Source organism: Branchiostoma floridae, chromosome 1 (assembly GCF_000003815.2).
Source record: "Branchiostoma floridae strain S238N-H82 chromosome 1, Bfl_VNyyK, whole genome shotgun sequence".
NCBI lineage: Eukaryota > Metazoa > Chordata > Leptocardii > Amphioxiformes > Branchiostomatidae > Branchiostoma > Branchiostoma floridae.
In genome coordinates, this window is record NC_049979.1 from 1,871,497 (window position 1) to 1,899,229 (window position 27,733).

Below are 27,733 nucleotides of genomic sequence, written 5' to 3' on the forward strand. Positions count from 1 at the left end.
TGATGATCTTAAGTAATTAAGAGAATTCTCTTGGCAACGTCTTACGAAAATTCACAACCTAAAAGCTAGGTCTTTAAAATCTAGGTTCCCTATACATCTAGGTAGATATTGAGGTAAGTTCTGCAATTACTTCTGAAGTCGTGTTAAAGTTATCGCCATGGTTTCATCGCCTGTAGTTCCCGCTGACTCGAGCTCTTAGCGCTGTTAGCAAGCGAAAAGATTAGGAGCCAGCGGTTACTTCGGACCTAGTCTACGGATTCACTGGAATGTACAATCTGGCCCAAAAAAATAAAACTATCCGTAAAAAATTTGTGCGAACCCAAAAAGTAACATTCATTTCACCAATTGTTATGATTGTTCTAGACACACGTTAGCATGATACACATTCACCGAGACATTAGTCAAAAGTCAGTACACTACGAACTACACATATTATTAATACAATAATATCAATATACTTGTACATATTTATATATATATTTAAAGAATATGCCATTTGTGCGTTCAGGCGGCATCCTGAAAGGTGGTGTTGGCGCGAACCCCTCAACTCTCGCCTTTCTCTAATCTCTTGGTACTGACGTAACTGACCTGGGTCCTTTACAATACTCAGTACTTCAGGTTAATGATCCTCTTTACTTTGTCTGATGTCCTTTTCTGTTCATAGCGTCCGTTTTCACTGTCGATCATGTCATAGAATTCTGAATATTAGACAAGTTTGTTGACAAGAGTTTATCAAAATGGTACAAAGGTTTCCAATTCGGATGATGCATTGTCAGGTTGATCAAAAACTGCTGAAGTGTTTTAAGAACACACGCAGGCGTCATTGTGAACTGTTTCTCTCTCCCCTTACATACAGCAGCCTCCACCAGGCTCCACATGTCGTTTGGAAAACTAGTGAAATTGGCCAAAAAGACAGATTAAATGCCAGAGGAGTAAGCCGGCTAGCCTGATTAAATCTCGCTTATAGCAGCCCGCCCAACATCCGCCGGCCCAGTTACAGCCCTGGACAGCAGAGTTAGTGTTACACAGACTATAAGCCGGCCAGAAGTACAACTGGCGACAATGGGATCCCGCGCGGGCCTCCGTCTTCTCTGTAGCCCACTAATCGCCAGCTAACTCCTCTGGCATGTCATCTATTTTGGCGAATTGCTATAATTATCTTCCCATGTACCTGTGGAGCCTGATAAAGGTTTAACCTACAGGTCAAGATGACCTATTTTCTGTACAAGTCCTGGTCTGTCCCGGCATGTTCACGGCCTCCACCAGGCCTGACCATGAGGTAATATTGACAGTAGATTTCGGCAAAAATAGGGCGAATAAATAATTGGCCGGGAGGTTGAGCCAGCGATGAGGATAATTAGCATAACTACGCTGTGATATCATGTTACCCCATTGTGGCCAATCTCCCCTGGCAAATTATTCTTCCTCGCTGGCTAAATTTTACTATTTTTTCCCATAGGCTTGGGTAGTCTGGTGGAGACTAGGTGTTCACGCCTGCTATTACAGACCAGGTTAATGTTTCTCGTCCTTATTTTCCCTGGGAACGAGGGGGTTTACTTCTCGCCCTTTCCCGAGGACGAGGCGTAGAGCAGCGCTCTGAGGCGCTCCATCTCCTGTTTCAGTTCTCCCACCTGCGAGCGCAACTTGATGTTCTCCTCCTCCAGCAGGACGGCCCGGACCGCGATCTCGCCTTCCTTGGCCTTCCGTGCCTCCCGGGACCGCTTGGCGGCCTCGTTGTTTTTCCGCCGGCGCTCCCAGTACGAGTTGTCCTTCTCTCCGTCGGGGACGTTGCGCGCCTTCTTGCGCGGCTGCGGCGGCTTGGTGAGCTCGATGCCCCCGTGGACCCTCTTCCGCAGCTCCTCCAGCATGGTCATCGAGGAGGCCGCGGAGGTGGGCGGTGGGGTGCCGTGGGGGACCCCGCCGGGCTGGAGGAACGCCACGGGCTGGCCGCGCAGGTCCACCGGCATCTGCACCTGGACGTACCCGATGCCTGGATACACCAGGTGCACGGGGGTGGTGGGGATGCCGGCCCGCAGGGCGTCAGGGTGGGGGTGGCGGTACCCCTCCATGTAGCTCGGGTGGGGGCGCTCCTCTGCCTGGTCGTCGGAAGAAGACCCTTCTCTGGGAGAATCTTGCCGGTCGTCATTCGAGGAGGAATCGAAGCTGCTCCCGCCGAGGCTGTCTTCGTCGGCTTGCGTCGTGGCGTCCGAGCGACAGCCTCCCCGACGACCGGGGCGGCTCGCGCTCAGATCCACAGCGCCCTCTTCCGACTGCCGCAGGGACTGCTCTCTGGCCTCCTCCCTCGCGGAGACGATGTGTTTCTCGGCCTCCTGCCCTGCTTCCGGCGAATCCGACGAGCGGCCGTTGGGAAGGGACGGATGCCCCGTGAATGCCGTGCTGGCCTGAAATCCGTAGAGCTGTTTCTGTTCCCTGCCGTCGCTGGCTTCTGCCTCTCCTGTCTCCGCCATTTTTTAGCGAAACGGCGGTGCGAATCTGTTTTTGTCGTGCGTAAATCAAATCCCCAACCTGCGTCTGAAAAGTAGGTCAGATTCGGTTTTAGCAATGCGACAATCATGGCGGACTAAATGAGACAGAATGTGTGGCAGAGGTGTAGCCATATTCCTTACACTATCCTCTTAGTAACGCCCTGTATTTAAAAAAAAGCAAGTAGACAAACAGGTCCCCTGGGGATTAAGGAACGGGTTGAATAACCTCTGTTGACCAATATGGCGACGTTAGGTAACCATTACCTAACAACCGGTCAAAATGCTCCCGAACAGCTACTGGAAAACAACAAAATTCCACGTAACAACAAAAGCAGGCCGTGTTATCTAAAACGGTACCTTGAATCAGGACCCAGGATTCCTAGGAACGACAATAGATGGCTAAAGAGAGTCTGACAGGGAAAAAGCACGCTAAAATCGCGTGATTTGAGGTGACCTACTTACCCTAGCCAGTGGTCAGTCCTCACGTTGCAGCAGCATGTAGCACCTCGCTGGCGACTTACGTAAGCAGAAGCTCATTACGTATGCAGGAACGGACGCAATCGATCCGCTGATTGGTACGCGCGGATCACGTGGGACAGAAAACTGGGTCACCCGACGTTCTGGCTCCCGTAAAATACGACGCGGTGAATCCGCCGCGGCACTATTACGGCTGTCAAAAGCTGACTGTGCAGCATTCCCCCCACATTTCTGTTATAAAACGCAAGGTTTGGAGCGTCATGTTTGCAGCGGAGACAACTGGGTTATGTTCAACTGCTCCAGTTGCTGCGCGTTGCGTAATTCACGTCACGTAATGCGCATTTAGGGTTGAATGACCTCCCGTCTGAAGGCCATTGACCGCCGTCCCGGCATGCACCAGTACACCAAAACAACGCCATATATGGGCATGGACAAGGTTACGGTTCGAACACAACCTGCTGGGGGCCAAGGACAAATTAACACTGCAAGGTGACAGACATAATGAATTATAAAACACAAATGTTAACATTAAAGGGCCATATATTACAAGATGGAATAACGTTCACATTTGCGATGAGGATACTTTTGATGCCTGTCATTAGAAAATGACCGACATGTAACGCAAGGTTACCAGTTAACGTTTGATATCACTTCATCATTTGACACAATGAGAAGGTCACTCAGTGATGATAGCCAAATTGATGAGGCTCCGTTTGCCCCTTGCTTTGGGGGTTGCCTATTATTGAATGAAGACCTTTATTGTACATTCATACCCACTGGGTTTAGTACAGGTCACAACAAGTGATACAACATGATATAATGATACAATGAATCTACACTACTCAAGGATCGTATTCTACTGCGTACATTCGGCTTCTTCTCGTTTCTTTGTGATATTGAAAATGTAAGAACAGATATGCTTTATAAGTAAAGGCTTGTCTAGATTCATAAGGAATATAAATTTGTCTATATTACTTAGTTGTATGAAGTGGGGGAACATGGATTCTATTAGTCTGTAGAGTTCAGCTCTCTCTTTCTTGTACAAACTACATTCTACTACAAAATGATGTTCGTCTTCTAACTTATCTAGATTGCAGTATCTACATATTCGTTGTTCTAGAGGAGTGCGGTTATGTCTTCCGGTTTCGATGTGTAATTTGTGGCAACTGACTCGTAGTTTTGTGACGGCCGTCCTGTGCCGAATATTGTCAATATCCAGGTATTGTTCCACATTATAAGTGGACTTGAACAGTCTGTAAGACCTCAATTTGTTTTTAGCGGATCCACCTTTGTTGTCATTGTGTATCTCTCTTAGAAAAGTTTGAAAATAAATGTCTTTCAGACGCTGATTGATAGAATTGATAATTTGAGACGAATTTGTATTGTGCTGTAGAGGACAATGCCATACATAACCATAGCCGCATTCCTCCAGTGACTGGCGAACTCCTGACGCCCAACACTTGGCTCCAGCCTTGTCTAAATCTATCTGGCAAGAAAGAGCGTCTGACTGGAAACTGTCTGCTGGTACTTTCTGGCGAAGTCTAATTAAGTGTTTAATAGCATTTAGGGAGGCTTCCAAATGAATGGGGAACCTCCCTAACTCGGCTCTAGCGGCGAGGCCACTTGTGGATCTTGGCACGTGTAGGGTTTGCTTACAGAATTTTAGATGTATTGTTTCAATAGGACAGGATTTGGGGCTTTTAACAGAACCCCAGATTTCCGATCCATAGAGAATTATGGGCTTAACACATGTATCAAAAAGTTTGTTTCTGACAGACAAAGGAGCATCGGCTTTGTCTAGGGATTGATTTATCCCGAATAAAGCTTTCAGACCCTTACTGTACAAGTGTTTGTTGTTCGCCTTGAAAGTACCCGCAGAATTGACAACAATACCTAAATAACAATAGTTTGTCACTATTTCAACAGGATTGTTCTTATACATGAAATACACATCTTTTGGTATACGACCACCCTTAGTGAAAACAATTATTTTTGTTTTCCTAAGGTTCACATTTAGGTGCCATGTTTGACAGTATTCTTCTAGTCTATTCAAAGAACATTGTAGACCTTGTTTGGATTCAGAGAAAAGAACTAAATCATCTGCATACAATAGACAAGAGACACGCTTACTGTACATAGTTGGGGGGTTACAAATATCATTATCAAAGACAGATGTAATATCACTTAAAAATAAATTGAATAAAGTTGGGCTTAAATTACAACCCTGTCTGACACCACAGTTTGTGACAAAAGGTTCAGTCAGACCTTGACTGTATTTCACACGATTTGTAGTTTTTGAATACATGTCTTTGATAGTTCGAAGAAAGTTGCCCTGTATACCTAACTTGTTTAATTTGTAAAGGAGGCCATTTCTCCAGACGGAGTCGAACGCTTTACTAAAATCTACGAAACATGCAAAGAGACGGGAATTTTTACTTAGATACTTGCTAACTAATGTACTTAACACGAAAAGATTATCTGTAGTTCTAAAGTTCTTCCTAAACCCTGCCTGATGGGGTTTGAAAAGACTATTGTTTTCGGCATAACTAACTAAGCGATTGTTTAATATAGAGGAGAATAGTTTACCTAAGCAGCTAATTATGGAAATTCCGCGGTAGTTGTCTGGGAGAGATGGGTCGCCGGATTTGTGAATTGGAACAATGTGGCTAAGGGACCACTCCTGTGGGTAATACCCGTTTTGCAGACAATTGTTAAAAAGTTGCAGGAGTGGCGTTTGAAGTACCGATTTACCAAATTTCAACATTTCATTTAAGATCAAATCATTTCCACTCGATTTATTGTTCTTGAGGTTTGAAATGGCATTATATAATTCTTCTGAAGTTATAGGGGAATCTAGAACAGATGGATTAGTAGCGGAGGACGACGGATTTAGTTGATCGTTTTCCGGAATTGGAGAGTCGTTTGTACCATTATTAGGGAGTTTGTCTAAATTGCTAAAATGTTCAAACCACTCTTCTTCTGAGATTTGATTATTTTCTTGCGTTTTCGTCGGTTTTAGCTTATTAACTAAGTTCCAAAAGGCGCCTGGATTTTTGTCTTTGAGGGAAGACAATTGGGTCATGATTTGTTTGTGAAAGTCTGTTTTCTTCTTTTTTATCAGTTTTTTAAATTCTTTCTTTCTTTTGAAATATCTTCCCCTTATGTCGGAGTTAAATGGTTGTTTGGATAGTAAATATGCTAGGTTCTTTATTTCACGTTTTAGTTCGTTACAACTCTTGTCAAACCATTGTTTATTTTGTCGTAGCTGCGGGTGTTTCTTATGTTTAGTTATCTGTACTGATAGGGATTTGAAACCAACGTCTCTCAGGATTGAACTAAATTCTGAAACAAAGGCTTCTATTTCTCCATTAGATTTTGTGTCCTTCGTATTTTGTGATGAGAGTGAATTCAGTCTATCGATAAAATGAGATTGAGAAAGGATGTGGTTGAATTTCTGTGCAGATTTATCATCCCAATGAAATCGTTTTGGAGCGGGTTTTCTTTTACGCTTTTGTTGTTTTTCATGCTGGTTTTGATGGTCTGTGTTTGATTTAATGAAGACTGATATCAGGCAGTGATCTGAAAAGACAGTTAGCGGATGAATTTGAAATAATAAAATGTTTTGCAGAAACGATTGGCTGGAAATTATGTAGTCGACCGTGCTACTACCGTTTGGTTGGTGACAGGTATAGTTACCTTGCAGGTCCCCAGCCACCCTGCCATTTAATATTCTGAGGTCTGCTTGTATGCAAAGCTCACTCAAAAGCCGGCCAAACTTGTTTGGAGGTGACTTATCCATATATTGCCTATCACTAACTTGGTTCGAGGAGCTGGCGGGAAAACCGTCGATGTTAATTTCGCTATCCACGTAATCACGTAGGTTACCAATACGCGCATTTAGATCTCCCCCTAATAAGACGAACCCCTCTGAACTATATCTACTTATTTCCTCTTCTAGTATGTCTAATATATGGTTATCGGCATTTTTATGAGTAGAAGAAGCGCTTGGGCTTAGGTAAACTGAACATATGAAAAGATCTTTCGTAAGTCCTAAGACGTTACGGTCTATCTTTACCCAGAGGGCATCAGTCGACTTAGAAGGTACTTTTTTGACATGATTTTTGAATTTGTTTTTATAGAAAAATATAATTCCCCCTGATGAGCGTTTCGCTCGTTTGCTTTTTGTTCTGAATAGATGAAAATAACTATAGTTAGCGATGTTGATTTTTGTGTTTTGAGTGCTCCATGTTTCAAGTAACGAAAAGAAGTCGAATTTGCGAATTTCGTCTAAAAACTCTACATCTTCTAATTTAGAACCTAGGCCGTGAACATTCCAGGCGGCAAAGCATTTGCTTCCGCCATTGAACATTTTCATCAATGAGATTTTCAAGAGAGTTGCGTCTTTACCTTAATCATCAAAATACTTTAACTCATGAGAGTGACAAGATCTAAAATGTCATAGCTAAAATGTTAAGCTGAACCAATGATAAGACTCCGTTACTTTATATATACTCATATATACGGCGAATTATGTATAATAATCGTACTAAGCACTAGGTAAAATACAGAGCATATCAACTATATGTACATGATAAAACTATTTTACGATACTGTAGCTGAGACAATTGATGGGCGCAATTTGGTAGACATAGTAATGATAGCCCCGAATTTGGCCCAGTGTTGCCCCTGGAAAAGTCATATATCTTGGCCTGCCTGCCTGCCTGCCAAGGTAGTCTTTGCAAGTCACTGTTAGGGTGAATGGCTGAATTAAAGATTAGTGTTAGTCCTTAGCGAGAGTGATATTTTTGCCAGGACAGTTTGGACACCACAGAATTTATTTGTATGCTAGGCGCAGCCCATGAAAAAGTCTTTCCGCGTATGGTCCTGAAAAAAGATGGTAGGATCGGTAATGTAGGTAGGATCCCCTAGCCTTGTTTTTGGTTATTTTCTTTTTGTGTGTTATTTTCTTTTTGCCCGTTAACGTTAACGTTAACGCCGTTAATAAACATGTTAGCAATGTTACGTTATAAAATGTATAACTGAAATGCATCATAAAACATTAACGTTACAACTTACTTGATATTGATAAACTGACAAAGAAGTAACGTTAACGTTAATAATGACAAGTCCGGTCCAGAAAGAAATAGGATCAGTAGGTAGGGATTCCCTTTTTTTGTTATTTTCATTTTTTGTGTGTTTGATCCTGCAATTAACATGTTTGAAATGCATTAAAACTGAAATGTGACCATAAAAGTTTTGAATTTCACCATTATTTTAGTGTTCCTTTCCAGCGACCGGCTTAAAAATAAATAATGTTAGGTTCGTCAGGTTTCCGCTAACGTTAGGGTCGGTCGGATAGCATTTTCCCTATGCAATATCATAACAAGTTCAGTTGTTTTTTCTGATTGTAAATTGTCCTTCTCAAATTAGTAAATACTGAGCGGAAGCAACTTCAACAATCTTCAAGCAGGATAGGCGCTAGGCCAGGGGTTTGGCCTTTTCTTTGTCATTTTTCTGTCTTTTGGCTTGCCGTAAAACGTTATTCCTATAGTCAAAGACGACTGGGGCGGATGTACTGGTGTTTCGGGCCCTTTCACAACGAATGACCAACAACCAACCCACACATCTGCTTAGAGAGGAAAGATGAACTGAACCTCCTGAGCTGAAGGTTAAAGGTCAGAGATTAAAGTTGATCAACAAAGAAGAATGGTTTGACCAAGGAGGTTAAAAAACCTCCCAGCTTGGTTTGACCAGTTTCTTGAGGTTTCTTGTAGGGGCCAGTGGAATCTTCACACTGCAGGTGATGATAACGTTACTTGAGCTTGTGCGCGACAATAACGCCCGTTAACGTTATTGACGGGCGTTATTGCAGGACTTATCATACTCATTGGTCATAACTTATCCTCGCAGTTTGATGTCTCTCTGCCTCGTATAATTTCTGCGACCTGAACCTATTCGGGTCTCCGACCCTGACTGTAACTGCCAGTGAAGAAACTTGTCACAATTTAATACACGTATCCTGCTTTACATGGTGTATAATGTAAAACAACTCATTAACCTAGCGTTCTTGGATGAACTGTGTGTCAGTGAACTGACGTTTCGAAATAGAACAGGGGGCGTGGCTTAGTTCCAGACCAACATGGCCGCGCTGTTCTCTATCGGAGTGGACGTGGGCGGCACGAACACGGACGCAGTGGTTCTACAGGGGGACCGGGTGGTCAGCTGGAGCAAGCAGGTCACCACTCCGGACGTGACCACCGGCGTGGCGAGGGCCGTCAGGGCGGTGCTGGCTCAGGTCAAGGACAGGAACCTGCAAGGTAAACGGCGGGTCCCCATGCATGCCATGATCGGCTTCGACAGTGCCATAAAACTTCGAACAAATTCTTGTATGTATCTAATTATGCAGAAGCGAGTTAATGTTTGTTTTCATCCACAATATTGTTGAAATAAAATGTCAAGAATCCAAGTTATTGAGACTCTTGGTTGACCTGAGTTATAAAATAAGGTCATGTCCTGAGTTGACCCCAGTTTGACCTGGCAAAGCAAATAAGTAGAAGTCAAATGGAGCTGTGTATAAAGTTAGAATATTAAAATGCTAGGTCTTCTTTATATGTGGGGTAACCTATATCCATTGTTTTTATAAAGGGGTATATAGGGATATCAAGTCAAATGACAATGCAACAGAAACTGTATTTTCAAAATATTGCAGTTTGATACCTGGTGACAATCTGTCGTCTAAATAAAAGTAACGGACATAGATTACCCCACAGACAATGGTGAACTAGCGTATACCGATTTGTGTGTTGTATAGATTTTGATTCCAGTGAAAGACAGGGTACCTGGTAAATTAACCCCTGTCTATTGAGTCAGTGAAGTAAAGCTTGCCTAAGCTTGATGTTTCTGACTTAGGGAGGAGAGATGCTGCTATAGTTATCGCTATGGGCCGCTCTTCATCTTCATGATGGTAACATCAGACCCTACGAACTTGATTTTAAAAAATTGATTAAGATTTTAATTTGTAAAGAGACCCTCATAAAAGTATCAACCATAGGCATAGTTGTCTGTCTTGATTTAGAATCTCTCCTATGCCCAAACCAGGCACCATTACCCGATTGAACATCGGCACCACCCATTTTGTAAATGCGAGTTTTTGTAGAGGAGGGATCTGAAGAAGGTAGTGCGATGTAGAACTGTAACAGAAGTGTAGATATTTGTGTACTTGTAGTTGTCTGTTTGTCTTGTATTAAAATCTCTGCACCATATCAGGCACCATCACCCGAGTGAACATCGGCACCACCCATTTTGTGAATGCGCTGGTGCAGCGGAGGGATCTGGTGCCTGTGTCTGTGGTGCGGCTCTGCGGCACGGCGTCTCGCGCACTGCCGCCCTTCTGCGACTTCCCACAGGACCTCAAGAAGGTGGTCTAAAGTCATTAATTTTTGGGGGGACTTATTTCCTTGGTTGAAGGGTCAAGGAGATATTTGCAGCATTTCAAGTCTGTGGTTCAAAACAATTCCATTCTAGAGTAATGAATTAAAATTGAAGAGAGTAATGAGTAATTGAATTCAATTCTAGAGTAATGAGTAATTGAAATAGAATACATTGTAAAACAAATAAATAAAATTGAAAACGCATGTCAAGAGACAAGAACTCAGGGTAGTCATCACAGCAAAGCGGAAATGCTGAAATTTTGTCATTGGTCACTTAGTGTACAAAAAATGTCTCTTTGCCTGTGAGTGGATGGCATTCAGCACCAAGGACAGGGTTGTCTGTGTGTGTATGTATGATTGTATGTTCCAGATACAAGTTCATACACAGGTGTACGTACATAGCTGCTTGTATGATTTACAGCATATAATCAAATTAACTATTAGTCTTACACAGAAATAGTGAGCAATTTAAAGTATTGAACAAAACAAGGAATTCACAAAACTAAATATTCAACTTTGGTATGGGATCTTCTATTTCTTCTTCTTGCAGGTGGTGTGTGGGTCATACCACCTGGTGAACGGGGGTCTGCAGTTTGATGGGCAGGAGATCTCATCCCTGGAGGAGGAGGAGCTGAGGACCTGCATCAGGACCATCTGGGAGGAGGGGGGGAGGAACGTGGTCATCGTTGGAATCTTCTCACCTATTGCTCCTCAGGCACAGGAGGAGAAAGTGAGAAATTTCTTAGAGCTTTGAAACTATTTCCTTCCTTCCTTCTTTATTTTTTCCTTCTCTCATTTGTTTCCTTTAAATGTTTTGTTAATTCACAATTCATTTGTTTCTTCTTTCCTATGTTCCTTCATTCCTTCCATTATGCATTTGTTTGTTTTTTCATTCATTTGTTCCTTCCTTGCTTTGTTTGTTCCTTCTTTTCTTCCATCATTTAGTCATTCGTTCATTTAATTTTACATCATTGTTTCCAGAGATCATCAATATCATTTTTATTGATGCTTAGACTTCAAGATCTTCAAGGTGTCAGAAAGACTTTCTTCCTATGTGTAACAAATGGCCAGCCTTGGCAATTTTCCCAGTACAATGAACCTGTACCTACTGTACATTATATATCATAAGCGTCCGTCTTCTGTGTCGCGAACAGTAGTAGAAAAGCCCTTCTGTGAGCTAAACTGGTGGGAACTCACTTTCATGATCATTTTCTTTCTGACACTTAACTGCCTCCAGGTGGCGGATCTGTTCCGTGCGGAGTTTCCGGAGGTCAGCTTGACGCTGTCCCACCGAGTGGGTCAGATTGGGCTGCTGGAGAGGGAGAACGCGGCTGTCCTGAACGAGTGCCTGAAACCTCTGTGCCACCGGACAGTGGAGGCGTTTAGACAGGCACTGAACGCACTGGGACTGACCTGCCCCTTCTACCTCACTCAGAACGACGGGACATTAATCAGGTGTGAGTTTTAGTTTATTCAGATCCATAATTAACATGATATTATTTACATTGTAGCTTCCCTTAGTCTTCATTGACAGTGTTGCATACGGTATCTCCACAAAACATGGCACACATGACATGAAAGTTATTCAGAATATACATGTACTGAAAATTCATAAAAATGTGATAAAAATTACTTGATGTGAGAGTGGATATTGTTTGTGCTTAGCAGTGCTTAGTTGTTTCTTTCCTCTGTTCCTTCATTGAGATCACCTACCTATCAAACTGCAGACCCCCGTTCAGGGTGTCTACACCATGAGGCAGAACGTTGCATAATACAGAATGAATTAAGCAGCTGGATACTTCTTTAAAGAAAGGAGTCAGACATTTCAGGTAGCATCCACTTTCCGTCTTTTATAATTGACTGAGAATTCACAGCCTCAAAGTATTGTTAGGCACTGATGAAAATTTCCAGTGAAATTAATTGCCTGATGTTTTTGTTTCAGTGCAGAGCAGACGTTAGAGTTTCCCGTGCGCACGTTTGCATCCGGACCCACCAACAGCATGAGGGGGGCAGCCTTTCTGTCAGGTGAGGTGCTTTGATGGACCGTTTATTATACATTAGATAGGCTTTGTCCGCCGGGCAACATATCCAAGGATGTTAAAATCAAAATTTTAAGTTAAAGTTGCCTGTACATCAGTAACAGATGAGTAGGGGTGGCACCCATCTCCATTTCTGTAGCCCTTGGGCCACACATGTGCAAGCCACTACAGCAGGGGGCTGGTCCGCTGGTAGTGATGTGTGTTTAACTCCCAGACTCTTCCTCATTAGTGCTGATTGTTAAGCAGAGAAAGCAGCATGTACCATTTTTAAAGTCTTTGGTATGACTCGGCCGGGGATTGAACTCACGACCTACCGAATGCAAGGCGAACACTCTACCCACTCGGCCATAATCTAAACATTTCTTTGTATCTGTTGTTTAAAAAAGGTATTTAGGGCTACAAAGTCGGTGGACAGCGGTTTCAAACTGTCATATTTTGAAATATTGCAATATGAAGCCACCTGGCATCCTTCGACTTGATGTCCCTAAATACCCATTTTTGAAAACAATGAATGTAGGTTACCCATGGATAAAGGTGAACTAGCATTTTTACAGAATCAAAAATCTTGCTGATATTCCTGACCTGCTTCAGTTTCACAAAGAATGCCCTGCGTTAGTTATACCAGGAATGTTAATCGTAAAATATTGTTGATAGATGTTGAAGATGCTGTCGTGATTGACATCGGAGGGACCACGTCTGACGTGGGCTGTCTCATGGGAGGGTTTCCTCGGCATGCGTCGACCAGGGTCAAGGTTAGATGTTTGTTATGTGTCATCAAAGTTTTACAGATACACATGTAATCTTCTAGTGACGCTGAAGAAGAGTGATACAATGAGCTATGTAAGTGTGCCACACAGCATGGTTTGACAGTGTCAAAAGGAAACACGCTTTGACGGCAGTCCTAAGGTGCCATATGGGGTGCCCACAGCGGCTGTTTCTTACGGTATCCACGCAATATACGTCACTTGTTGTAATCTTAAAATTTAACCAGATGTAGACCTTGAACTGACTAATGACTGTACTGTACTATGCATTGTTGTTTGGTTGATGATCTTGCTAACACCTTCCCTAATTCCAGGTTGCAGGAGTCAGCACAAACTTCCGCATGCCCGACGTCCTGAGCATCGGGCTAGGAGGGGGGTCCATCGTCAGGCAGATGGACGGAGCGGACAGGAATGAGGTACTTTCATAGCCAATTAATGTGTAAAGCTATGTTTGCATTGTGATTGTTTAGATTTATTGGGCTCTGAAGTTCGTAAGACTTTCATAAGTGACGGCCTCTGTGAAAATTCAAGCGTCTCAGACGGCGAAACGCCGTTTGCGACAACCGTCCAAGGCGTCTTAAATTATTGGGACGCTTTGGACGGTTACGGCGGCGGACGGCATGGGACGGGCTTTTGAACGCCCGACGAAACGTCCAAGACGGTCCGAACGGCATAACAAACGCTTGGACGCGTCTAGATTGGCACTTTAGACGCGTCCGGTCGGACGTTCGGGACGTCCGAGACGGCGTCTGAAAGCGGGCAGCCGGACGCTCCCGCGCTCCGTCGGGCGGGCCCCCCGCTGGGAACAGACGTCTCTGCGGACGGACCAGACGCCGATTGCGACGGACGTAAATGACGTTACATCAGAATGGACGAGCCCACATAACATCAAGGGTAAATACAGGACGTTTGAAATTTTCTATCGTAAATTTTAATTGCACCAGTATTTGCTAAAGACTGGATATATAAATGTGAAATAACGTTAAATTTTCTACAAAGATCATAAGTCATTTTTTTTTATTTCCAGGTAGCGAAATAAAGTCTTCCGTTTCATAAGTTCCTAACCCCAAGTAGTTGGAAGAGCCGACTAAGATTTTGATTGGCACCGGCAAAATTGGTAGGTGCTATCTCATTATCTGTTGTCTAAATCTACATTTTAACAGCATTATCATTCTTAATAGAAACAACAGATATTTTTTACAAGTAATCTACAACGTGTTCATAATTCTTTTTATTTTGTGGCATCAAAACAAGATCCTAAATTTTATCATTTCTTCGCGTATGTGGGGAGGGCACCCGTAACAACAAGTCGTCGGTAAACTTTGCAACAGATGAATGTACAAAAAAATTAGAATAAAATGCGAAGTATTCACTTACCGGCGCCTGCAAAGTATCGACAATCAGCTAACGGAAGAACCGCTGCTTCTTTTGACGTCTGTCACATCTGTGATTTCTGCTGTCCAAGGTTTGCTGCTTCGAGTAAGTAGTATAATTTTTCCGGGTTGGCGGAAACGGCTGCCCGGTCGGTCGGAGGAAACCCCTGCCCGGTCCGGTCCGGAGGTTGGTTTTGGGGTTTTTGATTGTACCGAATGTAAACAACATGGCTTGCTGTCGCAACAGCGATTTAGGTGCATTTCTCTTGTAGGCTAATCCTACGTTGAACAGTAGCACTAATATCGTAAAACATTACCGTAATTACCGTAATAACAGTGTAATTGCGATCTTATACACGTTTGCGGTAAACACCAGATTTCGGTGATGCCAGCTCACTCAGTAGCGCTTATAAGGTCGATAATGAGCTGCGTGTCCTTTACCGTCAGAACTGATTAGCACCTCGATTTTTTTTTTTGCGAAAATGTTATCCCCAACACTAGTTTTATACTTTGAAATAAGAAAACTGTAGGTTGGATTGATTGGATTGTGTTATTCATCGGATATTTTTGCATTCCATGCGGCGCACATTAGGTCGTTGACCCGAAATACGCAGTGTGTGTAGACACGTGGATATGTGTGAGGCGCTTCTAATAGGGGACAGTAGTAAACTTTATCGTTACTTGCTCTTCGGAATAGCTTTAGACAAATAAGATGTGGGCATTAATCAGAGTATGAGTCATGATGGGATTCTGCTGACTCTTGGTGCTTTGACCACGAACACATTTTCTTAAATCCTTAGTTAAATCTTTATTATCTGCGGGTCTCTTCATTTCCGACATGTGAGAAAATAGTATCGTGATCAAAGAATTGCAGTTTCAGGCTGTTTGTTTAATAATCAACTATGTTCTTATTAATAATCCGTCTACACGGTATTCAAAAGACGACTATTCTTCATATTACCGACCGTTCTCCACGTGATATCGCCCCGTAAATACGGCCGTACGATCGGATTTACAACATGTACATGATTACCCTAAGGCTTGTCGTAATTTAGATACAGAATAATACCAGCCGTTTTCCAACCAAAACCCCGTCCAAAATTTCGACACGGTTTTTGTATACATTTATTCTATGATGAGTGTATGTTTAATATTGAGATTACTGCTTTCTGCTACAAGAAGGCACAGCTGCACTAGATACCTTACTCTGCTGTATGCAATACTGGAAACCCCCAAAACCATCCTCCGGACCGGACCGGGCAGGGGTTTCCGCCGACCGACCGGGCAGCCGTTTCCGCCAACCCAATTTTTCCCCCTTGTCGGCGCACGACAAATAATTTTTGTACATTCTTTTTAGTATAAATAACGGATACAGTCATCGCCGTAAACCCAACCTCAGCACAATGTCGTACAAACATCAGCTGCTACGTCTAGACGTGAAGTCCTTGGTCCAAAAGTGCGCAAAATTTAACAAACGGACATGAAATCCACAGAAATAGTCACCTTCTGAACATAAGTCCTGCAACCGCCGGAGTGTTCAACGGTCTGAAATTCGAATTCACCCGCTGAAATTGGCGCATGTGCAGAAGTTAAAACGTCATGTTTCCCGTGGGGATCATAAGAAAAGACGCAGCCGTCTGCCGGCGTCGGGTGACTAAGTATTTTATAGCCCCATCAGTGGCCGTCTCCGACGGCAATGGAACTTCTTTCAGCCGTTCGGGCGTTCACCATAAAAACTGACAGAACGGCACGGACGCTCACGATGTGTCCGCGGCCGTTTCGGACGGCAATGAACGCGTCCAGAACGTCTGAAACGCGCTCGGACGCCATTGGACGCTTGTAGACGCCGTCCGGGCAGTTTCGGACGCTTGAATTTTCATGATCCTTTGCACAAATCTTTTAGTTTCAGAAAGCATCCACTATCTTTGATCAGTGACATCGAAAAATAAGCTTATTGGTCAGTTTCTTTACTGCTGAAAGACAGTCTGAAACATCTGACTCTTAGATAATTTATCCATGATTTATAGTAGCATACATGTATCTAACCTGCATTGACTTACATCTAAGACATTTTCCAGACAGAGTCCACAGTGCAGGTTGGTCCCACCAGTACGGGGTACGGCCTGGTTCGGGAGGGTTTGGTGTTCGGAGGCGCCACCCTCACCGCTACCGACGTGGCTGTGGCTGCCGGGCTGGCCGACCTGGGCGACCCCGGTCATGTGACCAGTCTGGACCGGGTCCTGGTGCGGCAGGCGGTGGACAGGATTCACCAGATGGTCGAGGAGGCCATCGATCAGGTCAAGGTGTGAATCAATCAATCAATCAATCAATCAATCAATCAATCGATAACAACCTAGACTCAGGAGACATCAGATGGTCGAGGAGGCCATCAATCAGGTTGAGGTGGGAGTCAATCAATCAATCAATCAATCCCCTGCCGTGTCACCTTGGGAAAGACACTTTACACTTCACCCAGGTGAGAATAGTATCTACATTGTAGCTTTTGCTTGGGGTGTCCGTGATCACTTTTTGCACTCGTAAAACAAACTGTGAAAATTACATTGCATCTGTAAGTCTTGTCAATTTTTTGAACATCAAAAGTTCACTGTTTTTTTTTTCAGTGTAAAGCCAAACTGACAGATGATGATTTTACTGTTTATTTTTCTCCAGCTGAGTGGTGAGGATCAGCCCATTCTGCTGGTGGGGGGTGGCACCATTCTGGTGGATGGGAAGAGAAACATCAGCGGAGCATCAAGTGTACAGAAACCTCAGCATTACCAGGTCAGGTTATACCAGGTCTCACACACACGCACACACTCACACACCCGCACGCACACACACGCACGCACGCATGCACACACACACACACACACACACACACACACACACACACACACACACACACACACACACACACACATCAGCGGAGCATCAAGTGTTCAGAAACCTCAGCATTACCAGGTCAGGCTAATGCCAGCAAATTACCCAAAACAAGTGTCGACCTGCTTTTCCCTCAGACTGTTTACAGTCCGTGATATATGTCAGGCCAGTTACCTATATTCTGTGAGGTCAAAATTGCAAAGGTAAAAGCTGGTCAAAATACCATAAAGTTTAGATATTTCCCCGCCAAGTTCTTTGTACGTGACCTAGCTGGTGTTCCATCTGTCACCTTTCATCTTGTTCTACTCAAGACGAGTACACATTGCAGGTTAAGCTGTTGCTGCTGCAGTGTGCCATTAATGTGGCACATTGACAGTTATGTGTTCTCCCTCATCATGGTTTGTTCGTGGAATTGACACCAAGGTGCAGTGCAATAAGTAGAACCTGGTGAGTTCTCTCTCTCTCTGTCTTTGTGATAGAGAGAGAGAGAATGAGAGAATGAGAAAGAGATAGAGAATGAGATAGATGCAAAGTTATTAGAACCGCTATCTACGCGTGCACAGTTTCCAACATCTTAGTTCTTTGCCTTGAAGTGGTCTTGTGACCTTGCTTTGAACAATCTTGTAAAAAAAAGTTAGTATTGCCCTGAGCAAGGTGACAGCTGATCACTAAAATGTTTGCTGTCAGTTAGAAAAAGAATTTTGTGGAATAACTTACTAACGTCACCCAGGTAGCTAATGCCGTCGGGGCAGCGCTGGGCCAGGTGAGCGGGACGGTGGACCGGGTGGTGAACCTGGCACAGACGACTCGGGACCAGGCCATCAGCAGGGCGAAGGCAGACGCCGCTCGGCAGGCAGTGGCGGCCGGCGCAGTGGACAGCTCTGTGGAGGTTGGTAGAGTATGTGGGGAAGGACAACCTCAAGCCAACCGTCCACGGCATGTTCCCTGTATAGGAACTTCATTCGAACCAACACACAACAATTATGTTGCCATGTGGCTTCCTCAGTGTTATGGGCTCGAATGAGCAATTAGTACAGCATGTCCTTGCTTTTATAGGCCAAGTGCATAGTGAACTGACCAAGTGCAAGGTGCCCCAGGTGGCTTATCCAATCACAGTTCAGCTAGGTAGTGCAGTCTGCTCTAGGACTGGTACATAACATGACCTCACTTGACCTTGACGAAGGCTGTGGAGGTTGGACATATATAAGATCCACAGATTCTTAGAGCTGCATTGAAAAACAGCATCTTACCCTTAACTTCCTGGGAACGGCAAATGATCGATAGTGATTGAGTGTGCATGAGTCACGTGATAGCACTGTAATGACTTTCAAGTCACTCACTCACTCACTATCCTGTTTAGCGTCCGTTCTTCCCTGTCTTGCAGAGGTTGGACGTGTCGCCAAGACGTTTTGGTTTGTGTTCAAAGTGTTCAAAGTAAGTAGTTTCTCTGGTGCAGATTACAGAGGTGAGCGAGGTCCCCCTAGCATACGTCCCCAGCAATGTCACCAAGGTCACCGTGAAGGCAGTGGGGACCCTGAAGGACAGACACACCGGTGCGGGGACCGACCTTGCTGACATCGGCAGTACTGGTACCATGGCAACGGAGCAACAAATGGCAGAGGAAGATGGTAATGGGTTATGCTTTTTTGTTACATTTTCTCCTCTTGTTGATACCAGTATTCTCTTTAAAGGTACACAATGTAGTATTACCAAAGTGCATAGTAAGTGTAGAATTTCTAATAAAGTATGCCAGCTTTTCAGATTTCTGATGTGGAAGCCATTTAAACTGTAAACTACTAGTACTTCATGTCAGTTATAATGTCAAAAGTTTTCTTTAGCACAACAGCAGGTATTTGTTGTTGATAGTTACAGTGAATTTTGGGTGACATTGATCTTATTCAAGATGGGGAATCGAACCTAACAAATCAATCAATCAATCAGAGTGACTCTGTAATTTTGTATCTGTACTGTATGTATAACTTGCCTTCAGCATAACACACCAGCTTTGCGGGCACGCGGCATTACAAAAGCTTATCATTCCCCACTTTCTGCACCCCAGCTGTCGCCCCGCCCCCTCCAGCCCCTCCCCCTGCCTCCCCGGCCGGCCACCTCCCCACCCTCCAGGAAACGGAGCCCCAGATCCACCCTGAGACGGGGGAGTGGGTCCTGAGTCGCTGGGACGTGGAGTGTCTGGCCGTGGGGGTGGGGATCCTCGGGTGTGGTGGGGGAGGCAGCCCGACCCTCGGCAGGCTGCAGATACTGAGGGCCATGGACGAGGGCCGGAAGATCAGAATAATCGCACCGGAGAGGTGAGGATGTGAGTTTTAAGAACTTCATCTGCATTTGAGAAAAGTTTAAACTTTGTTCCAACACAACAGAAGAAAGACTCACCATAAAGTTTCAGTCGAGTACTCCAACCTTCTTCAGATAGATGATTCGCTGCACTTATGTTCCGCAAGTCATTGGATGATGTCAGAACTCAGCAGCAAATCATAAATGGCGGGAAGGCAGAACCTGCCCCATCAAGGTTTATCTGATGACTTACGGAACATCTATCTCAAGAAGGTCGGAGTTCTCGACCGAAAATTTATGGTTAGTCTTCCTCAGTTGTGTTGGAACAAAGTTTAAACTTTTTCAACTAACTATGGATCGAACACAGATGAGCTTTCATTCGGATATTCATCTGCATTTGGTTGTATTTCTTCCAATAGATCTCAGGTAATCGTAACAACTCCTTATTTTGAATTATAAATCAGATCCCCTTTATAGGCACTTAAAAGTGTCAATGATGCTTTATCGGTGTTCTTGATTTGTTCGTTTGGTAATGGTATGTTTGGTATCCCTCTCCCTCTTATCAATTCCTCTCTCTTATCTGTCCTCTCTCTCTCTCTGTCTCTCCTCTGTTCCTTCTCTCCCCTCTCCCCTTCTTTTCCTCTGTCTCCTCCTTTCCCACTCTCAGTCCCCCCCTCCCCCTCTCTTGCCTTCCTTCTCTCCCTCTCTAGATCTGTCTCTCTTATTTTTCTGGTTAATCTGAGATCTTTATTTTTGCATGTTCCTGCCCACATGGGCTAAATGCAGTGATTCAATAGTATTACATGGAAATACTAAAGACTAGATACATATGATACAAGCGGACAGTTGGACAAACAAAACATCTGGAGTTATACTATCACTAATAACTATTATCTTATGTATACATGCCTCTTCCCTCTTCTTAAAACCAATGTATAAGAACTCACATAGTATTTGTTGTGCATGTACAATGTTGTCTGTGGCTGACATTATACATACAAATATTAGTTAATTTCACATAATGATTCCATTCTTGACCCCCGTGCCAGACTAGGCACGACCCCAGCCCTGACCGGTCCTGTGGCCGCTGTGGCGCAGATGGGCGCTCCCACCATCTGGATCGAGAAGCTGTTCAGCGGGACGGAGACGCAGGACGCGCTGCAGTGTGTGAAGGACTTGTACGCTGCCGGCTGCAGCAACGGACAACTGCCCAACATTGAAGGTTATATTAGCCTCCTTAGCACACTTACGAGTTCAAGTCTTTATTGTGATGATCATCGTATTGAGAGCTCAGGCAAACAAGAAAGTCCTGGAGGATGTGCAGTGACAAATGATAATTGTTCAAGCAACTGAATATGATTTTGGAAATAGTTGGACATTTCAGGTAGCAATTTGTCACTGACGAAAGGTAGTGGATGCTATCTGAAACTGATCATATCCAGTTGTTTGAGTATCTATCATTTTGGGAACAGAACCTCATATTGTTGCTATGTAATTTTTCAGATAGTTTTGAAGTGAAGCAAGGTGACGGTGTGACATACCTGGATGACTACCGGCCTGCACAGACGGACTCAGACAGACAGACAGACGCACAGACAGACGCAGATGGGGACGTGCCAGAGATCGTCGCAGTGTTGAGTATGGAGATCGGGGGACAGAACTCCATGGAGCCGCTGGTGGTGGGGGCGGCGCTGGACCTCCCCGTGGTGGACGCTGACGGGATGGGGAGGGCGTTTCCCGAGCTGCAGGTGGGAGGAGAAATTTGTTTCTGATGTCTCATCATCATTGTGACAAGCGTTATATAGTAATGAAGCCTTAATATTAGTGACACTAACACACATGCGCTTTAGAGGAACTGAAGTAGAGAGCCTGCCAGCTAGAAGCAACTGGCATGAGTCGTGAATAAACCATCTCATCTCATCTTTCCTTTAGTCTGTGTCCCTTTTGACCGTTGGGGCATCACAGACAATCTGGCAACCATGTTTTCTCCACCCTTCTCAGATTTTGGTCATATTAGTGTTTTACTATTAAAGTGTCACGCCTGTCCAATATTTTCTCTGATAATAATCCTCGCATCTTTTTTGCTGTCTACCCTCCCTCCTCTTTCTTTTTCCCTGAATGGCTCCCTGCATGATCATAGTTTTGGCTAGACCCAATGACAGTGACATGTGTCTGCATCACCCTGGAGTTGTTCTCATAATGTGATCTGCTGTCCTGGTATTTCAATGAATGTTCTTAACTATCACTGTACATCTGTTGGTGTGTTGTTACTATAATATAATGCTTGTTCTTGATGTATTGGTTAGACCCAATGACTGTAATAATTGTGTCTGCATCACCCAGTTGTTTTCATACAAATGTATGTGGTCTGCTGTCCTGATATTTCAATGAATGTTCTTAGCTATCACTGATGTTGATGTGCTATATAATGCAGCTGTTCTTGATGTATTGACTTAATGTCACATTTTTGGGCTAAATTCTATATTTCTCTTCCCTGTCCTGATGCTGCTCTATTCCCATGCAGATGTTTACACCACTTATCTACGGGTGTGAAACTTGTCCCGCTGCTGTGGCCGATGACAAAGGTCAAAGGGCAGCCTTACTGCAGGCCGATTCTCCGAAGCATCTCGAAAACCACTTCAGGGCAGTCTGTGTCGAAATGGGGTGAGCCAATATCCCTGAGTCATAATTGTACCAGGCTTCACATGTCACTGGAAAAATAATTATAGAAATTGGCCAAATAGATAACACACCAGATGAGTTAGCCGACCAAATTTAACTACAGTTGGTAACTGTAGTTAAATTACCTAAGGAGTGTGAACGTTGCTCTGCCGACAAAAAATCACAGCTTCTAGATCCAGAGGCAGGGCTGCTCTTGGTTGTCCATCGTAGTCGATGATGACTTCTACGTGCATTTTCTCATCTGTTATGTACTGGCAGGTGGCTCAGGAGTCCGATTCTGGACCTGCAGGGTCGTCCGCACTGCTCACAGCTGAACTGGGGCTGACCCTGCTGCCTGGTCACTGCTGCTGCTGCCGCTGCTTTACGTCTGCGTCTGGCCTCTTCAATGTTTGTTCGGCGGGCCCTTTCGAAGTTTTCCTGAGCAAGCTTCGTTAGCGAGCGCCAGCCACTACGGTCTTGTGCCTGTGTCTCAAGCTGGTTCGGGGCTATGTCAGCATACTTAATGTTTGTTTTTATATTGTCCTTAAAGCGCTTTTGCGGTCTACCCCTCTTCCTTTTTCCTTGGCAAAGCTCACCATAGAGGAGCTGTTTTGGGATCCTAGAGTCATCCATTCGAATGACATGTCCTGTCCATCGAAGTTGAGCTTTCAGAATTACTGCTTCTATACTTGTGGTCTTTGCTCTGTCTAGGATCTCAAGGTTGGAGACCTTATCCTGCCAGCGAACACCAAGGATTGAGCGCAGACTGCGCACGTGAAAGCGCTCTAGCTGCTTAATGTGTCTCCTGTACAAAGTCCAAGTCTCACAGCCGTACAGCAGGCTGGGGATGACAACTGCTTGGTAGACTTTTAACTTCGTGGGTAACTTTATGTTATGCTCGTTAAGCACTCGTGTTTTCAGTCTGCCGAGTGCCTGACTGGCTTTACAGATCCTGTTGTTGATCTCTTTGTCAAGGGAGCCGTCATTGGACATAACACTACCGAGGTAAGTGAACCCATCCACGGTCTTCAGTTTGGTACCCTCGATTGAGATACACGGACAACGGGCCACAGACAGTGGTGCGGGCTGAAGAAGCACTTCTGTTTTATCAAGACTGACGGTGAGACCAAAGAGGTTTGCTGCCTCTGCAAATTTGTTGACGAACAGCTGGAGAACTGGCTCCTTGTGGGCCATCAGGGCACAGTCGTCAGCAAAGAGGGCCTCTAGGATAGTTGTCACCACTGTCTTTGTTTTTGCCTTCAGTCGGCGCAGGTCAAAAAGGGATCCATCTGTTCTGTACTTCAGGTGCACACCATCTCTTGCATCCTTCAATGCCTGGTCGAGGACACAAGTGAAGAACAGGTTGAAGAGAATTGGTGCTAATACGCACCCCTGTTTGACACCATTGGAAATTTCAAATGTTTCAGATGATTCTCCCCCACACAGCACCATGCCTGTCATCTGGTCGTGAAATAGGCGAATCAGGTTGACAAACTTTCTGGGGCATCCATACTTTTCAAGTATTGTCCAGAGTGCCTCCCTACTCACAGTATCAAAAGCTTTTGTTAAGTCAATGAAAACTGCATATAGGTCCAGGTTTTGCTCCTTGCACTTTTCTTGGACCTGGCGAACAGCAAATATCATGTCCACTGTGCTCCGGCCTGGGTGAAAACCACACTGTGCCTCCGGGAGGTTATTCTCTGTGATGGTGGAGATCAGCCGGTTAAGTATGATGCGTGCTAGCAGTTTTCCAGCAATGGACAAAAGAGAAATGCCTCGGTAGTTTCCACATTCAGATTTACTGCCTTTGTTCTTGTAAAGTGGAACAATTGTTGCATCTCTGAAGTCCTGAGGCATGTCTTCCTCTTTCCATATGTTGATGAGAAGGGTGTGAAAGCTACTAAGGGCTGTGGGTCCCATTGCTTTGAATACTTCAGCAGGGATACTGTCCTTTCCGGGAGCCTTACCAGCACTTGTCTGTTTGATAGCCTCGTTGACCTCCTGTAGTGTAGGGAGGAGGTCAAGAGCATTAATGGTAGGTCTTTGAGGAATTCTTTCCAGAACTTCCGCACTCACTGTGGATGGTCTGTTGAGTAAAGAACTAAAATGTTCCTGCCATCTCTTGTTGATAGCACTTTGTTCCTTCAGCAGGGTGCCATCAGCTGACCTAAGTGGAGCGGTGCTGGGCTTTGGTGGTCCAAACACTGTCTTAATGGCACTGAAGAACTTCTTGCTGTTCTTGGTGTCGGAGTAGTGTTGGATCTCTGCAGCCTTCGTAACCCACCACTCGTCCTGCATGCGGCGGAGTGTAGCTTGGGTTTGTCTTTGGAGCTGCTTGAAGCGGTGCCTTTTGGAGGGAGAGGACAAGTCATTTTGCCATGCTGTAAAAGCCTTCCGCTTTTCATCCAGCAGTTGTAAGATGGCTTCGTCATTGTCATCGAACCAATCCTGGTGAGGCCGCCTCTTAGGACCAAGTGTACACTGAGCTGTCTCCTTCACCACTTTTTTAAACTGGTCCCACTGCTAACGACTTTTCAAATGCATGATAAGGAATTTAGAGTAGTTACTCAAGCAACTGGATGTGGTTCCACATCTTTTTGGCATATCTTATTACCTGGATGTCTTACCTACATCGACATAAGGAATATAGAGATCTACTGATGTGTGTCCGTGACTGTTTCCCCACAGCTGCATGGCAGGAGTGGTGTTTAACCTGCTCACCGCCTCAGAGGTCCGCTCCACCTGTATTCTGTACTCCCAAAGTCGTGCCTGGCGTCTGGGACACACCGTTTTGCGCGCCTACAAGAACGGCATATCCCCGATTCAAGCCGTACTGCAGCAGGAGAACGGCAGGCTCCTGGCCACCGGAAAGGTCAGTACTGTAAATGCAGAAACCTTTGCGGTGGTTTAATGTTCACAGTTTTCGCGGTGGCTGCTTCACGGCGAACTTAAAACCACTACAAACATCTTTCCATGGCCGTAAGAGACTGCAGTGCATGGTGCTACCGCGAACTTAAAACCACCATGAAATGGCCCTTTTCCCACTACCGCAAAATTAAATCCCCGCAAACTTAAATGCATATTCTTAGAATTTTACTAACGGACAATCAGAAACTGAGGTCATTCTTGGAATAGTCGCTCATATGTTGTATATGATTCAGCTTATGTCACAAAATTAAGACTATCTTTAATAGATCCTTGTAGGCACTCACCGTTGGCTCTGTCACAGCCTGATTTTGCTACATCAAAATTGTATGATGTTTTACATTGAGCGTTCCCATGCCTTAAGTCGTGCAAAATGTAATCTTGACAATGTAAAATGTGAATCTTGACATGTTTGCAGTGAATTTCTTTTTTTCTGACCTTTTCTCCCCAAAATCACTACGTCAGCAGCCTGAATACTAGACTGGCAATGTAATAGTGCTTTGCCATTGTATTGCTAGTTAGGGTACAGTAAATTTTATCTACTGTTCCCCAGGTTTCGGATGTCCAGAGGACCACCACCAAAGGGTTTGCCCGAGGGGTTCTGAAGATCGAGGGGTCGGGGGATTTCCTGGGGAAACCCTCAAGATTGACTTCCAGAATGAAAACCTGGTGGCAAGGTTCCTGAGCGACAACAAGGTGGGAGGGTCATTTCTACTGTAGATTTATTAATTGTTTCAGGGATTCGATTATTCAGTATGAGTGAAAAGGAGTTTTTTTTTGCAGTGTCTTTAGTTTGCTGTCAAAACCATGCTGTTTCAGAAAAAAAACTTTGTTAATATAAAAAAATACTCAAGAATTCAAAAATATAAAAATTGAAGAAAATTCAGATTTAGAAAATAAAAAAAATTGGAAAATTAAGAAATACAAGTGGTGTGTTACAGCAATAGACATACAATTTACAGCAGCAAACTGATGTTGGTACATACACAGCTCTTTGTTTCTCCGTTGTCACAATATAAAGCTCAGGTCTACCGTACTGAAGGTGGTTACATCTAGTGGGATGCCACCCCCGTTGGTTTCCCACGGCTTCCATACATGCCAATCTCCTATGCAGATTCCTAGGAGAATGATGTGGGCCTCTTCCGAAAGAGGCAAGCATGGAAGCTACAGAAAGCCATGGAACTGGATGGCAACCTGATGCTTCTGCTTCTGCTGCATGATTAGGGCGCAGTCACGTCGTGAGATTGACGTACAATATTGGTGCCGTAAGATTTTCAAGCAGGCTGACTGACAGACCCAACCGACGACAAGGATCAAAGAAAGCCTTTTGTATATGACAGCTGAACTAAATTGTAGGATGCATGCACGACTGACACAAAAAATGCCATACGTTAGCAATCGTACAATGATCACACAACGTATGTTACTCTGCCCTTCACAAACACACACCTGCACTTGTTTCCCTCCAGGTGGTGGCGTGTGTTCCCGACCTCATCACGATCGTGGACGCAGACTCGGGAACTCCCATCGCCACCGAGGAGCAGCGCTACGGGCTGCGCGTGGCCGTGCTGGTTCTCCCCGCCCCCCTGCTCCTCTGCACACCTGAGGCACTGCAGGTGGTCGGGCCGCAGGCCTTCGGCTACCCGGAAGACGTGATCTACTCACCTGTGGGAGAGTACACCTGTAACAAACCCGTCCCTCCTAAACCTCATGGACTTTTAGATGGTGACGTAAGGCCGGCAGTATGAGGGGGCTTTAGGAGTTCAAACCTCTGCATATAAAAGGACCCAACACACTTATCGAGAAGAGTATGGGTGATTCAGTGCTTGGCCAAAAATGCAAGCCATATATGGAGCCCTATGTGGCAGACACTGTCATTCTCGTATACTATAAGACTGTTTAGCCACAGTTGACGCTGTAGGGCTGATATCAATTAGGATTTTACCATGGTCAATATTGACCGAAGGAGGCCATATAGTAGTATATCGAGCTATATACTGCCCTACCACCAGCATCGATAGATCCCGAAAAGCATGATTTTGCTTCAATTGAGGATTGCTGCTGTGCCTTTTACACCTGTGCACACATGAAGCACTGCAGGTGGTCGGACCTCTGCCGTTCGGCTACCCTAAAGACGTGGTCTACTCACCTGTGGTAGACCATACCTGTAACCAACCCATCCCTCCTTAAGCTTAACTTATTTTACTTCATAGTTGGAAAGGTAAAGCGGGGTATTGAGTAAACTTTTGTATATAAAGTGAGTATACAGAAGAGATGTTGCAATATAATTTTTCATCAGAACATTGGTGCTGTGTTAGTGTAATGAATAAGCATTCGTGGATATATTTGCCTACTTGTACACAGTGTGGATTATCGCCTCCCAGAATGTAGTTGAGTTGATCTATC

At 44.5% G+C, this 27,733-nt stretch overlaps 2 protein-coding genes across 2 annotated transcripts; one reads left to right on the forward strand and one right to left on the reverse strand.

The window, feature by feature from the left end:
- LOC118419426 (hepatic leukemia factor-like) lies at positions 1 to 3,459 on the reverse strand. Its single transcript, XM_035825797.1, has 2 exons — positions 2,949 to 3,459; positions 1 to 2,532 (listed from the first exon to the last, which is right to left on the reverse strand). The coding sequence occupies exon 2, from the start codon at positions 2,466 to 2,468 to the stop codon at positions 1,554 to 1,556; it is 915 nt and encodes a 304-aa protein (XP_035681690.1). The 5' UTR covers positions 2,469 to 2,532; positions 2,949 to 3,459; the 3' UTR covers positions 1 to 1,553.
- A 4,629-nt stretch (positions 3,460 to 8,088) lies between these two features.
- Positions 8,089 to 27,524, forward strand: LOC118422808. The gene is made up of 18 exons (XM_035830587.1): positions 8,089 to 9,280; positions 10,230 to 10,381; positions 10,944 to 11,123; positions 11,631 to 11,848; positions 12,336 to 12,418; positions 13,087 to 13,184; positions 13,511 to 13,612; positions 16,648 to 16,872; positions 17,240 to 17,350; positions 18,180 to 18,338; positions 18,906 to 19,084; positions 19,453 to 19,758; positions 20,791 to 21,059; positions 21,245 to 21,489; positions 22,266 to 22,405; positions 25,091 to 25,278; positions 25,881 to 26,023; positions 26,797 to 27,524. Exons 1-18 carry the CDS (start codon positions 9,103 to 9,105, stop codon positions 27,073 to 27,075), a joined length of 3,255 nt encoding a protein of 1,084 aa, XP_035686480.1. The 5' UTR covers positions 8,089 to 9,102; the 3' UTR covers positions 27,076 to 27,524.
- The last annotated feature ends 209 nt before the right edge of the window (positions 27,525 to 27,733 follow it).

Bases quoted from the DNA above. Each gene is read 5' to 3' on its own strand.
- LOC118419426 (XM_035825797.1), bottom strand. From the start codon at position 2,468: ATGGCGGAGACAGGAGAGGCAGAAGCCAGCGACGGCAGGGAACAGAAA.
- LOC118422808 (XM_035830587.1), top strand. From the start codon at position 9,103: ATGGCCGCGCTGTTCTCTATCGGAGTGGACGTGGGCGGCACGAACACG. The intron at 21,490-22,265 runs GTGGGAGGAGAA...ATTCCCATGCAG, and splicing joins GGGCGTTTCCCGAGCTGCAG to ATGTTTACACCACTTATCTA. The intron at 22,406-25,090 runs GTGAGCCAATAT...GTTTCCCCACAG, and splicing joins GCAGTCTGTGTCGAAATGGG to CTGCATGGCAGGAGTGGTGT.